The sequence below is a fragment of the Schistocerca gregaria genome, chromosome 1 (assembly GCF_023897955.1).
Source record: "Schistocerca gregaria isolate iqSchGreg1 chromosome 1, iqSchGreg1.2, whole genome shotgun sequence".
Lineage (NCBI taxonomy): Eukaryota > Metazoa > Arthropoda > Insecta > Orthoptera > Acrididae > Schistocerca > Schistocerca gregaria.
Genome location: NC_064920.1, coordinates 859905823 through 859921857, shown reverse-complemented (window position 1 = coordinate 859921857; position 16035 = coordinate 859905823). Strand labels below are relative to the sequence as shown.

At 37.7% G+C, this 16035-nt stretch overlaps 1 protein-coding gene across 1 annotated transcript in view; it reads right to left on the bottom strand.

Annotated features, from left to right (window-relative positions):
* Nucleotides 1-16035, bottom strand: part of LOC126272840 (4-aminobutyrate aminotransferase, mitochondrial) — a 93454-nt gene that overhangs the window by 61335 nt on the left and 16084 nt on the right. The window contains exons 3-5 of the mRNA XM_049976047.1: nt 14399-14566; nt 13468-13548; nt 7209-7407 (exon numbers count right to left, since the gene is read on the bottom strand). Coding sequence (XP_049832004.1) covers nt 7209-7407; nt 13468-13548; nt 14399-14566 — 448 coding nt within the window. The remainder of the gene's footprint in view (nt 1-7208; nt 7408-13467; nt 13549-14398; nt 14567-16035) is intronic.

Sequence of the window (16035 nt, the reverse complement as noted above, 5' to 3'; positions counted from 1 at the left end):
CAGAAGTTCCAAATTTAGTGTGAATTTCAACGTGAGATGCTTTAATGGTTTCTCTGTTTTCAAAACTGGCAGAAAACCCACAGAGACTCTGGTCATATGTAAAGTATGCCAGTGGCAAAATGCATTCAGTACCTTCAATGTGCAACAGGTGAAGCAAAATTACTAAACATGGTTTTCTGAAATTCCTTCACACACAAATAACTTAGAAATAGATATGGTCAGTGTAGTGAAGCAGTTTAAAACACTTAAGAAAGGCAAGGCTTCCAGTCCAGATAGTATACCAGACAGTTTCCTTTCAGAGTACGGCTGATACAGTAGCTCCATATTTAGCAATCATACCAGGTGTACCGGTATGAAATGAGCGTTTTTTGTGAAAAGGAAACACTAATTTTTAATTGAAAAGTAAAAACATTTTATTCAAAGTACTGACCATTGCTTTCTATATATTTTGACCACCCTTCTGGCAATTTATGGACACCATGCCAAAGAAGTGTTCGTCTTTTGAAGCAAACCAATTCAACTTCTTCGTAGGAATCGAAGCGTTCCTCAGCCAATGTGTGTCCCATTGACGGGGGGGGGGGGGGGGGGGAAAAAAAATGGCGAGTGGGGTAGCAGCTCCCAGCCAAGTGTTTTGATTGTATCCTGAACCAGTTTTGCTTTATGTGCAGGTGTACTGTCGCTTGAAGAAATTACTTTGCCATGTCTTCTGGCCCATTCTGGTCTTTTTTCGATCAATGCATAGTTCAAATTGATCATTTGTTGTCTGTAGCGATTGGTATTCACAGTTTCATCAGGTTTTAGAAGCTCATGATACACCACACCTTTCTGATCCCACCAAACACAGAGCATTGTCTTCTTGCCAAATCGATCTAGTTTTGTAGTCGATGTTGAGGGTTGTCCCGGATTAACCCACGATTTTTCCCCATTTAGGATTCTTAAAAAAAATCCACTTTTCATCACCAGTAACAATTTGATGCAAAACTGATTTTCTTTCATGTCTTTGAAGCAAAAGTTGACAAATGGTTTTTCAGTTTTCATCTGTCTTTCATTCAATTCATGTGGCACCCGTTTTTCACACTTTTGGATCTTTCCCATAGCTTTCAAACGGTCAGAAATTGTTTGTTGTGCAACATCTGGCATTGCTGCCATTTGATTCTGACTCAAAGTATCATCTTCATCCAATATTGCTTGTAATTCGGCATCTTCAAACTTTTTTTGGTGGTCTTCCACGTTCTTCATTTCTTCAAAATCATTATTTCTGAACCATTGAAACCATCTTTTGCATGTTGCTTCTGATACAGCATGATCACCATATGCCTCGACAAACATTTGATGCGACTCTGCAGCACTTTTTTTTCCAAATTAAAACAGAAAATTAATGCTTTCTGCAAATCATCACTTTCTGGTACAAAATTCGACATTGTTAACACGATGAAAACATATGATGATGATGATTGTTCCATGACTTGATGTATACTAAATATCTTTGACAGATGTCATACCAACCAAACAAAAAAATGGCTTGTTCACAACAAATGTTCCCTATCGACACATTAGTATCTTAACGCTCATTTCATACTGGTACTGTTATACAACCACTCAATCATAGAAGGATCAGTATCTAACAACTGGAAAGTTGTACAATTCACACCAAAGAAAGGAAATAGGAGTAATCTGCTTGAATTACAGACCTATATCACTAATATTGATTTGCAGTAGGATATTGGAACATATTTTGCACTTTAACATTATCACCTCGAAGAAAACAATTTACTGACAAATAGCCAACAAGGATTCAAGAAATATAGATCTTGTGAAACAGAACTAGTTCTTTATTCTCATGAAGCAGTGAGTGTTGCTGATGGGGGGACACTAAATTGATTCCGTATTTTTAGATTTCCAGAAAGATTTTGACACCATTCCTCACAAGCAACTTGTATTAAATTGCATGACTATGAAGTATTGTCTCAGTTGTGTGACTGGAGTCACAATTTCCTGTCAGAAGGGTCACAGTTCACAGTAACCAATGAAAAGTTATTGAGAATAACAGAAGTAATGTCTGGCATTCCCCCAAGGAAGTGTTCTAGACACTATTTTTCCCAATCTACATAAACAGTTTAGGAGATCATCTGAGCAGTCCTAGTAGATTGTTTGCAGATGGTGCTGTCACTTACCATCATGTAAACTTCACCAAATGATCAAAACAAAATGATTTAGACAAGACATCTGTATGGTACAAAAAGTGACAACTGACTCAGTCATGAAAAGTGTGAAGGCATCCACATGAGCATTAACAAGAATTCACTAAATTTCAGTTACACAATAGATCACACAAATCTGAAGACTGCAAACTCATCTAAATACTTAAGGATTACAATTCTGAGTAACTTAATCTGGAAAGGTCACACAGATAATGTTGTGGGGAAAGCAAATCACATACTGCAATTTATTGGCAGAACACTTAGAAAATGTAAAGAGTCTGCTGAAGTGATTGCTTACAGTACACTTATCCACCCTCTTCTGGTGTACTGTTGTGGGGTGTGGGATTCACATCAGATAGGATTGACAGGGGACATTGAAAAAGTTCAAAGAGCAGCAGCTTGTTATGTATTATTGCACAATAAAGCAGAGAGTGCCACAGGCATTCTAACAGTTTGGACGGCTTAAAGGTTTGAAGTATGTATGCAAACTTCCACTTCTTTAATGAGATGACTTACTCGAGATGTTCGGCCAATCTTCCTTGGTGCTTAGCCTGCTGCTGCTAACTCTCTTTCTCTTCTTCTCTGAATCATGTTGTTAGTTACAGAAATTTCTCATTACTTTTGCTACTTATAAAAATAAGTAGATGTACAAAGTTTCATTTGATTCAACCAATTATGTATATTTGAACTTCAGACATTTTAAACAATCCCACTCTTCACATAAATAAATACTGGTTAGTAAGTCTCTCGAGTGTCCAAACATCAGAAACAAAGTTAATTTACATATAAGAGAAAGTTGGCTTAATAACCATGTCCATTCTCAACATGAATCTTAACACACATCTTCCCTTCAACAAGGTTTCTTCCCCCCCCCCTCCCCCCCCCCCCCCCTCAACTGTCCTCCCTTCACTGCAATAGTCATGGACACTATTATCACAGAGTTACATAAATGCACTCGCTAAACATCCATGGACTGCCCGACAGGTACTTGTCAGTGCCGTTTGACCACCGCATCTTCATTCTTCTCGCAACCGATATCAAACCTACATACACACACAAACATGTGATACTCTGTAGGTAGGATTCCATCATCCCACACACACATCTAAAATATCGTGTGTTCAAGATAGTAGAATGCCAAGTGGTTCTAGAATTGACACCAAAATTCTCAAATCACTACAGAATGGTACATGAAACAGGGTGGCAGTCTCTAAAACAAGGCAATTTTCACTGTGGCCGGATCTTCTCACGAAATTTCAATCACCAATTTTCTCCTCAAAGGGTGAAAATATTTTGTTAGCACTCGCCTACATAGAGACAAATGATCATCATAATAAAATAAGAAAAATCAGAGCTCACATGGAAAAATTCAAGAGTTTGTTTATCCTGCATGCTGTTTGAGAATGGAACAGTAGAGAAGTTCCTTAAAGGTGGATTGACGAACCCTCTTCCAGGGATTAAATTGTGAATTGCAGATTAATCATTTAGATAAAACTTTGTTCAGCTCTTCTTCAATTTCTCTCTTCAGTCTGGGGGTTTAGAAGTATCACTTAATTGATCAATAGCAAGTGGACAAGTGCAACAATTCCAGTATAAGGATAATGGTTTCTTCAAAACCCAAGAAGAATGCATCTCTTTTTTATTGTACTGTATTTTGTCAAAGACTAATTTCTACATCTTTAATTGCCTCTAAAATATATTAATCAATTCTTGTGTTTAGTCAGATTTTCCATATTATATAGCAGACTTTAAATGTAAAGTCTCCCACAGTCTTAATTTCTCTTCCGCCATACTACTGGATAACAGTTTTGCTCTGCCACTACTTCTTGATTTGCATTTGGGATGCTGTTGCTACACTGGGGGATTCACAAAGATAATCTTAGCTTCTCTGGATGTTCTGGAAAACTACTGCAGATACACACCTGGGAGATGTTTTATTAGATTCACCAGATCAATAACAACAAAATAAATAGAAATTGTGCTTTACTTTAACCTTGTAAAGTAATGTGATGGCTTCATAGTAGCAAAGTTGCTAAATTTCAGGCAAAATCTTTCATCAGCCACCTCCATAACTAATCATTTGTGGACCTATGTTTATATGAACTTTTTCTTTAATTTTACTAGTAGAATAACATATTACAATATTTGCCTATCTTCTTGAATCACCCTGTATACACACCAGTGGAAGAAAAAAGTTAAGCACACAGAAGGACAGGAGGAAACTAAATGAAATTTCTCATATTGAGAGGATGTGCGATGCTTTTTTGGTGATAACAAATCTGAGTTAACTTAGAAAGAACTTATCAGTATGACATTGCACCAGCTCTGGCCTTGATGCATGCACTGATTCGATAGGGAAAGATGTCAAATCTGTTGCATCCTCTTCTAGACAAGCTGCACCTCACCTGTTGTAACTGGTATTTGATATTCTAGATACTGGCATTGGGATGGGGTTGACGTCTGAGCCGGTCCCACACACATTCTATCAGGGACAGATATGATGATCTTGTCATCCATGATAGTATCTCAAGATCATGCAGATAGTTCATAGAGGCATATGCCAGTTGAGCACGAGTACTGTTCTGTTGAGAAAAGGCACCATGATCCTGTCACATGACAAGTGTCTGCACGAGAATGCAGGAAGTTCATGACATACTGCTGCACCATCAGATTTTCCTCTGCTTCTATCAGCCATGAACTGACGTCACACCCAATGGCTCCCTGCTCCCTGATGCCAGGAGTAACATTGTTGTGCCTCTACAAAACATTGGATAAATAGGGTATCTCCCAAAGTCACAGCCAAACTCACCAATTATGGTCATCCAATGTAGTGCAGAACCTTGATTCATCACAGATGCCATTTGCCAGGCATCCATGCTTCCTGGTCATGGCATCACTCCAAACACAGCCATTTGTCTGGCAGTGTTAATGGCAGCCTACACATGGAACAGTAATTCCCTAGTCCAGCTGTTACTAGCCTCTGACAAATGGTGCTTGATACAACAGAATATTGCAGGGAGTCCATTACTCGTTCACAGATATGGCACACCCAGATGTAAACTGGGTTACAATTTGCTCGGTGCGCAATATGGGATCCCCTCTTATGGTTATCAGATGCGGTTGACAGGAACATGTTTGGCTGCCAAAAGGACAATGTGTGAGCCCTTCAACGACTACCATAGCAGAATATTGTCAAATGATCTTTCACAAAATCTGAAAACATTTGGGTCAACCCTTGAACAAGAAGCCATGCCCAGCAGTTGGAAGAAAGCACCCAACATCCTTAATGATTTGTTGTAAAATCATAGAACATATTTGGAGTTGAAACATAATGAGATATCTCTGAACAGAATGACTTCTTCCATGGCAACCAGAATGGGTTCTGAAAACATTGATCATGCGTAACATAACTCACACTTTCTTCACATGATGTAATGAAAGCTTTGGATGAAGGTAGTCGGGTAGATGCAAATTTCCTGATTTCTGAAAAGTGTGACTCAACACCACATCCACGTTTATTGTCAAAAGTACAATCATATGGGATATCAAATAAAATTTGTGACTGAATTATTTTTTGTAGGAAGGGCACAGCATGTTATCTTGGATGGAGAGTGATCTTCAGATGTAAAAGAAACTTTGGGTGTACCCCAAGGAAGTGTGTGTGGACCCTAGCTATTCATTCTGCATATTAATGACCTTGAAGACAATATTAATAGTACCTCAAACTTTTTGCAATTGGTGGATTGGTTACAAATCACTTGTGGCATCCACATTAGAATATCGTGGAAGGATGTGGGACTAAATAGGACAAGCAGGGGATGATGAATGTATACAGAGAAGGGCAGCATGAATGGTTACAGGTTTGTTTGAATCGTAGGAGTGTCAAAGATGCTAAAGAAGTATGCCTGCCCTCACATTCCTATGTAATCCAACATCAGCACACAGTCATAATATCTGAATGGTCCACAAATCTGGATATTGCATGATCCTACAAATGAAGACCCAGAAAGAGGTCCTTTTGAAACTTTGTAATGTTAGGATAATGTTGTCTCACATGAGTATGCTGCATCTCTGAGAACTTCACAGTGATAACTCAGCTGGTGCTGTTCAAGTCCCTAATATGCTCTATCAGGCCCTCTAACAACACTAAACCTGAATGACACTAACAGACTCTGGTGGCCGGTCTACCTGTCAGAGAGGATTGCATCTCTAATCGTTTACACATCTGCCAGTGATGTGTACATATAAGAAGCAATACTGGCATATGACAATGTCTTCTGGATGCTATATATTCTTTTTTCCCATGCAGTGTATTTTATGTGCATTTCAGCCCCCCCCCCCCCCCCCCCACCCTTCCAAGGAACCAATGAGTTTGAAAAGATAACAATTCTTCAATACTACATTTGACATGATGTAATTCCAAATTAGAATCTTTTGCTGACATTGGAAGTGACAGCTATAGGTAAATAATGAAATGAAATGCAGCTCTATTACATCATACTGTATGTTAAAAAAATAAAAATAAATGAAACAATCTTCAGCTCTGTCTTCTATGGTAGATTAAACTAAATGCTTCATGTGTGTGTATCTGTATTAATATCCATGACATTAATGTCTATATATGTGGGTAATGTGACACTTTCTTCCCTGGTATAGAGCAGTGTCAGTATCAATGAAATTTTATGCAATTTGTTGTTAAATTCACCCAAAGTCAATATCTGTAACTGAGCTGACTTTTCCTCCATTTTGAACACTTAATAAATGGATAGCAGATGACAAGCATGTAATGGATGTGTTAAACTGCAACCTCTGAAGAAAATGTTGAGAAAAGTATACAATGTGATAATGGATATCTGCTATCAAAAAGTTGTGTGAATTAACTTGTACCAAATGCATAAGAAGAAAGCTGTATTCTGTTTGCTTTATACATATGCTTGTGCTTGTGCTTGCAGGGGGTATTACTGCTAATTTTCAAATATATTTGTGAAGCTATCAAATACCACAAACCTTTGAATGATAGAATGCTCAGAGGTGGAGAGCCAGGTGATTGATTTATCATGCAAGATGACCTTTCATCTTCAGTGAAATCTATATTTTCACCTCTCTGAGTTTTGCGATACCAGATGAAGATGTTCTTGAATGCATTTTCATTTGAACATGAACCACACATCATTGTAGTGACATTTTTCAGTCCCTTGGGGGCAACCTAAAATTAACACACAGTTTCTGTTAAACCACAAAAATAGGCAGTTTTAAAATAAAGCATCCAACTAAAATATAGCAATCTGTACATATAAGAACAGTGCTTAAATGTCCAAATAAATATGATAGCTCTATGAAATGGTGGGAAAATATTAACAGTTAAAATGAAAACTACTATATGTTCATTTTCTGACCAAGGGGTTGTTCTAACTTCAACCTCTTGCTAGTCGTGCATAAACCAAATGGTGAAGTACCAGTAGTGTTATATGCTTGGACCCGTAACCAAGTAGTAGGAGAGGAAAGAGACTAATCAATACCAATGGAAGAAATTTAATGTAGATTACAGAACACTAAGTTTATCAGCAGATCGTTCTAATGGACAGATACTGGTAAGTATCATTACACCCGGAATCAAGGATGATGCAGTTTTTATTTCTGAAGGGAGATCTTACCAATTTCAAGCCTTCGTTTTTGCCTTAAATGTATCAGTCTCTGTATTTATGAGAGCTCTTGATATGGCACTTGCTAAAGAATTGTTGTGCAAGGTGATTTTCTATGTTGATGATACGCTAACTCTTAATGAAAGATGGGAAGCACACAAATGTTTATTACAAAGAGTCTTAGAAATGTTCCATGAAAAAGAATTGACAGTAAAAATGTTGAAGTAGACCTTTAAGACAAAAGAAATAAAATTTTAGGACCTATTCACATGACCTACCCAAAAAATGCTTAAGCAATCATGTGCTGTCTACTGCCTCAAAACTGAAAACAGCCAAAAGTCCTTCCTGGCTTTGGTCGGATTTTATAGAAGATTTATACCAGACAGATGTATATCAAATGATCACACATTAAATTTCTTAAAAGAAAAGACTAAGTAGGGCTGGTGTCCCAGAGGAATCAGCACCTTCAATAAGGTCAAAGAGAAAATGAGTTGAGTGAAAAGTCTGAGCCACCTTAATTTTGAGGAAGCATTTAAAATGTGTACTGATGCATTGGATTTTGGATTAGGCTGCAACATGTTTCAGGGAGGCTTCAATAATGAAGACAAACATTACAACATCACATTTTAAAGTAGAGTCCATATTAAACATTAATGTAATAATACAGTAGCTGAGAAAGATGGCTTTGGCTGTAGTATGTGGCTTCAAACACTTCCAGTATCTTTTAGCAGGGCACAAAATAGCTTTCAACTCAGATTATCAAGCAGTGGCATTTCTAAATCAATGTGGTGAGTTTTGTCCTGCAAGAATTTAATTCTGGGATTCTAATACATCAAAGGTCCACAAAATGTACTACTTCCAACAGAACTGACTGACGAGGAAAGGTCAAGAGTAGAAATGAGAATTTACTTTCCAAAAATAGAAGAGCATAAAAAGGAGTAAAGGTAGTTGGAAATAAGACTATGAATTTGCAAACAAAAGAGTCCAAATTCAAATTAATCATTAAGAAAAGCTGGGTGATATCAGGGGAAAAAAAAATAGGTAAGGAAATTTTAAAACAGTGTGTTGTAGTGGAATGGAACTACTAACACCAAGCTTGGTGTAGCAAACAAAATTGTCCAAGCCCTAATTGTATACATACTAGAAGAATATGGTCACTTTGGAATTAGTAAATTTTGCTCATAAGGCTATATACATTTCCTATTTAAAAAAAACTGGGAAGAAAGGTAAGGAACAGCATCTGGACCTGTCTATTATGCTAAGAAGTTAAAATTATGCTGATATTTCCAAATATAAAAGTGTATACTATTATACCAAAGGGATTGCAGGACCTCCTAGATGCAGATTTTATTTTGTACTCTACCCAGGTGCATGTAAAAAGTAAGCTATGTACCTGTGGCACTAGAATGCTGGTCCAAGTTGGTAGCGCCATATCTAGTACAAACTACAACTACATAGAGTTATTAGATGCCTAAATAAGGATTATTTTATTGAATTGCAAGTACCCACCACATACTATTGGATAAAGGACCATAATTTGTAAGCTTTGAGTTTAAAGAATTCCTCAGTAGTCAGGGCATGAAACAACTGCTAACCTCTAAGTACCATCCATAGTGTAATTCTACCACATGCATAATGTAAGTACTTTGAAGATTGTGTCATGCCTGTTGTACAAGTAAACATACAAGGTTAGCAAAGATCAGGCACAAGAATTTAAAAACATCCTCATTGTGTTACCACGTATGAATAATGACTTGACTCCTTTAGAGATTGTAGGCAAGGGAGTAGTACGTGAGACGTTACCCACTTTATTGTTACGGTCATCAGAAAATAATTGTAAACATGGGTGAACCCCTCAAGCAGTAAACGCTGATCTGATTGCAAGTTCAGAGCAAAGACTGACAAGGCAAAATAAAAATGTTATGGAATCTCATTATAAGAAAGGAGACTTATTTGTGGTCAACAAGTATTTAAAGAGTTCCAGGGTGGGAAAAGGAACTGGAAGTTCTTTCACCTATATAGAAGAACTTACCAGATAATAAAAGTGGCATTGGTGCAAGATTCCATGACTGTACTCCACAGGGCAGATGAAGAGGTATACTGGAGGAATTCAGACAGCACCCAGTGTCACAAAAGAACTGACAGCTATAAATTACAATGATTACACTAATTTTTATATTTTTGCAAACTCTGTATTGGTTCTAATTTCACTTTTAGTTACAGGGAAGGGTTTCCATATTTTCTGTAAGTCTTTTACTGACATAGATGTAGTCTACTATGCACATCTGTATGTTGTATAGTATTGTTCACCATATATATAAAACAAAAAATCCAAGTCTTACCAAGCGGGAAAGTGCATGTAGACAGGCACAATAAAATAACACACAAACACACACACAAAATTTCTGCTTTCGCAGCCAACGGTTGCTTCTTCAGGAAAGAGGGAAAGACGAAAGGATGTGGGTTTCAAGGGAGACACACACACACACACACACACACACACACACACACATCCATCCATACATATACAGACACAAGCAGATATATTTGTTTTTAATATATTTTTCCCACGTGGAAGTATATATATATATATACTATGTATTTTTTTGATGAAATCCATGCAATTTACATTGTCTCTGGATGAATAAACTACTACTACTACTACTACTACTATTAGTTAAGAAACTGGGGTTGTTAGTGCCTCAGAGGGGCAAAGTACTTCTAAACTATGGCCATGCAGAAAGGCTACTAGCAAATCAAGGCTGACTGGAAAAAAAAGACTACCTTCACAACACCCAATGGCCTCTACAAGTTCAAAGTTATGCCGTTTGGATAATGTGATGTTCCAACAACCTGTAAATGTATGGTGGGCCACCAGCTGTGACACCTTAAATGGATGATGTAGTTTTGCTATCTGGATGAGATTGTCAAATGTCATCAAAAAATTTGAAACTTGTAAGCTGCTTGACAATCACACTGAGGTGTGTTCAGACTGCAGGAGTTCATATGAATTTGAAGAAATGCCTCTTCATCACCCAAGAAATACCAACTTTGGAGCACCTAGTTAATGGTGATGGACACCGTCCTCGTCCAGACAAAATAAAAGCAGTCACAGATTTTCTAACTTCTTGGCCCATTTGTGACGAGTGAAATTTTCTGAAAATGTGCTCATACTAATGGCAATTCACAAAGTAGTTCTATACCAATGTATATCTCATGCAAGAATTACCACAATGAGATGCTAAATTTTCTTGGAACAAGGAGCCTCTAAGATCTTTCCTTGTCTTTAAGGAGGTCTTTACATCTTCTACAGTCGTAGCAATGTATAATGAGAAAGCTGAGATAGAGCTTCTCCTCAGACAAGTGGATATAGGGCACAAGCAGTCCGAGTGCAAATTCAAGAAAGCACAGAAAAGTGTCTTGCAGCTGCTTGGATTATTGACGAGCTCCAGCCATATTTACTTGGCAAACTATTCACCACTGTGACAGGCCACCATTCTCTATACCTACTGCTGTCTTGTAGAATCCATTGAGTTGGATGATGAGACGGGCACTGAGGCTTCTGGAGTACACCATCACACTGGTATACAAAAGAGGGCACAAATATAAGGACACCAAACAGCCTTTCAAGGAATCTTTTGGTGGAACACAGCACCATAGATGAAATCTCATCAAATGATACTGCTACTTAGCAGGCAGAAGATTCGGCACTGCTGAAAACAATAGAAGTCTTAAAGAAGGAAGAAATCACTGAATGCGAATTAAAATTAATAAATGGAACATTTATAAGAGGAATTATGATCCAGTAGGGCAGAAATGGCTACTTGTCATCCCAGATCATCTTTAGCCACTTATCCTGAAGTAATTCAACAATGCTCCAACATCTGCTCACCTGGGATTCATGAAGGCTCTAGACAGAAATAGATGCAGTTATCACTGCCAACGCCTCCACCAATCCATTAAGACCATGTGAGCCACTGTAAGGAATGCTAGAGACAAAAGCATTTGCTGCAATTAGTTGCACGGCATCTGGTGGAATTCTGCCTGCAACAGCAGTATTACACCAGATGAGATCAACCTACTGGGGAGATTCCTCAGTTTGACAAAGAAGTATCAGTGGTTAAACGTCTGCACTGATTACCTATTCCACTGCACATCACTAACTTGTGCCAATTTCTGAAGTTCTGGAAATTGCAAGGTTCCTTCTAAAAGATATCATTTTAAAGGATAGAGTCCCCCATATGATGAACTCTGATTATTTAATACTTTTCCAGACGAGACTAGTATCATATATAATTTCTCATAGTGACATCACCCACAGAATGAAAACTATCCACCATCACCAAAAGAATGGCCTCACAGAATACTTTAACAAGACATTGTAAGAAATGCTCTTGATGTATGTTTATGTCTAACAGAGATTTCGATACAATACTGCCTATTGTGACAGATTTAACCTATTGAGGCAATCATCTACAGGCTTCACACCATTCTTCATGCTTCATGCTCCACAGTTGCAAGCCCAAAACAACAATGGATACACTGTTTCCGTTTGAAGGATGATTGTATGAATCACCTCATCACAAGGAACAATGAAGCAAGACACACACTCCTTGGACACTTCGGAGGAGGGCCGAATGTGCTATGATTCTGAGCTCTGGGCAGTGAAATACAGCCCCGGGAGATTTGGTATGTATTTTTATGACTGTGCAGGGATATAAGAAAAATTACTAAAATGTTACTTTGGGTTACATTATGTGCTCTGTCGTACATCAGACTTCACATACCAAGTCGATGATTTTGACTTGAGATCAAGAAGATAAAAGCACAGACACATTCTCCATGTCCTGCATATGAGATCCTACTATTGTAAAGGGGCATAAATCAATGATGGGGGCTTCTTGGTTAATGGAACTGAAGGTTTACTGTATGACTGTGGAGCTTTGATGGAAGGAGCAATCTTCGATATTTATCTTAGTGAAGAAGATGTGACAGCACAACCCAAGCAAGAGGATCCTCAGTACTGCCATACAGAGGACCATTATCTAGGATGCTGTAATTGGCGCCAATGAGAACTTCTGAAGAAGTCAGTCATTGTTTCTCCGGGAGAGGGAGCAATGCAACGAGCTGTGCTGCATGCAATATGGAGTAGCGATTAGCACTACCGGCTGGCATGCTGTGGGCCCCTACTTCAAATATCACTCCCAGCAAGTATTAATTTTTTAACATTTATTATTTCTAGAGGGTCCTCAAAATTTCTTATGTATGTTAAGTTTGCATTTTCTGGAATATTCAATGTCTGTTTAAATTGCAGCATTCTTCACCCACGAGAAAGTTCTGTTGTGTCTCCATAACAAATATGGTTTCAGTGGTAAATTTTTTATTTCACTGACAACCCTGCTCCCAGTTTCAGACTTGATTGTGGTTACAATGTGTATTAGTCAGGATAATTAAATGAGATACAGCAGTCCATGGGAACTAATATTAAAGTCTCCTTAGGAAGGTGAAAACAGAGACTGGCTGCAAAAATGGAAAGACAGGCAAATCATAAAATCACTATGAAATTAAACAAAAAGTAACTTCACTGATTAACACACCCAACAGTGAATTATAGTTTCACTTACATCAAGAAGGATATTTTTAACTTTTTTTGGCCAATCCGATCCTGGGAATACTCCAAGTGCAGGTCGATTTACAATTGCTTTCTGAAAAAGAAATAGAACAATGTCAAAGAAATCTAAAAAAAAAAAAAAGAACCAGACTGTTGACACAGTTTCTGAATGTGTCACTAAAAAAAAAGTCTCCAATTCACACAAGTTTTCAATGCATTCTCTCCCTTCCTCCCATCCCTCTATTTTTCCTGACTCACATTCACATGTTCTTGATAACCACCAATTTTGCTCTCTTTAGTGTTTCATGTAAGTCAACCTCTGAAAGAGACTGTATCCTGGGTAAATATTCAGTTTTCTTCCTTTATGCATTCAGTTCTTTTAATCCTGGGAATAAGATTTTTTGTTTCATGGATCAAAATAAGGTGTATATTTTGCAGACTATCTGTATGGCTGTATTACACTCCTGTATTCCATTAATAATGAGAGTTCTCTTTTCAGTTTCTGATACTCAGAATTGTGAGCACACAAGAAACACAAAGGAATAATGGAGAGAGAACAGGAATCTAATGACACACTCCAGACAGGTCCACAGTACAAGAGGCAATGAGCTCTACATTTAGCACCAGACTCTAGCATTTTGTGTAAGCCTGTCCCTATTACTAGTTTCTTTAAATTATGAATACTTTTAATATGCAATAACAACAATGCAAGTGCTGAGATATGGCATTTAATAAGTAGTTGTGGAAACAAAAGCTTCAACTGTGTGAGAACTAGTCCCTACACATGATGTCCTCACCAAGTGGCCTCATTCTTCTCACACCATCAGTATTATTTTTTGCCCCCCTTGCTGCCTGGAATGAATATTTTAATGCATAAAAAAACTCACAATTAATTAATCAATTCTTCATTAATTTATTAATGTTTATAAAATTTGATGACTTACCACATTAAAAGGGTTATCAAGCAATTTCAAAAGATCTGGATGATTGTACCCAAGAGGCAGTGACGATATCTGAGTGTACACATCAAGCAGAACATTTCCATCAACATCTGCTATATAATTACCAATGGAGCGGTCATAATCAACAAAAAGTTGTACTGATCCAGTTTGCTGTGGAAAGAAAATGGTGGCTGCAATAAATTCAGTGCAGATACTCTCTTAACATACAGGGTGGAGAAAATCTGTGTCACATAATTTTAACCTTGGGTAACTGATGCCAATAGGAACCAAAATTACTAATGTTGTATAGTCGACAATGCATCATTTTTAAACAACAGAAAATTGGTGCCACACACTCAGATTGGCTGTGGGATTGCCCCATTGCTGTTCATCAGTTGATGGGCAGTGCTATGGTTGTCAGTTCACACATGACCAACTGGAGCACATGGCACCAAGTTTCCATAGTTCAAAAATGGTGCACTGTTTACCTACACAACATTAATAATTTTGGTTCCTACTGGCATCAGCTAACAAGGTTTAAAATTTCGTGACAATTTTTCTCCACCCTGTATAGTGGACATTATAAATATGTGCATGTATATGGGCGACCATGTGCATTCCTTTGTGCTGTCAGTGTTATACATTCTGTGAAAAATGTGGTACATATTCATTTAACTACTTAGGCTATGCAATCGAGCTATTAAAATCAATCTCTCCTATGGCAGAAAAAAATGCTTTACAAGGTAATCCACATGAATCTGCGATGCCTTGAACAGCAGCACTGTATTTTAATATGTATCCAAAAGGCAACCCGATTTCTGTTTAGCATAAGAAATAAGGCTTGTTTACAACACTTTTGGATAGTTACACCACAAGTTTCACTCACTGTATAAATACAGATTTGGTCAGCTCTCCTGTAATGTAAACTACTGTAAAGCAGTCAAAAATTAAGTAGTACAGGTGTATTATGAGATCTAATTCTTTTTCCTCAACTTATAAGAGCCCCACTAAGAATAGCATACTGAGTATATTTGTTAAGATTTTTCTAGCTGCCAAAATCCAAGCTGATGATGTCCACATACAGACGTTATCAAATGTGACCTAGTAACTAGAGTGTGTCTAAGAAGCAAGGCACCAAGCCGGTATGCGCAATAGTCAATAACATAAAGGTTTTCTTGGTGTTACTGATTTATTTAAGTGTGCTTCCAGATTTTTCTTCAGAGTTCATTTCAATGTTATGAAAAATAATTCAATGACCAAGCCATCCGGCTTCGTCAGGTGCTGCAAGATTTGCCATAATGTGCACATGCTACCTGTGCCACTACCAGACTGAGCCATTGTTGGTTTCACAGAACTACTTATAGCCAAATTGACCCCAACACCCCCTACACTGTTTGATGCTCTTCTTTCTCAGTGCTTGCATCAATATTCTGTGAAATACAAAGTCTCTCAGCAGTTTACAGCTCTGGTGGACATGGTGACTGACAAGATCTTAATAACTTGTGTGGCAGATCAAAGCCCAGTTCAAATTGAAATGTCCAACCCTGTTAATTAGGATTTCTGACATTTTTATTTCGATAGATTCTTTAATTACATTGTCCCAGAAACTCGGCATTTGTATCACAGTAATGATATTATCT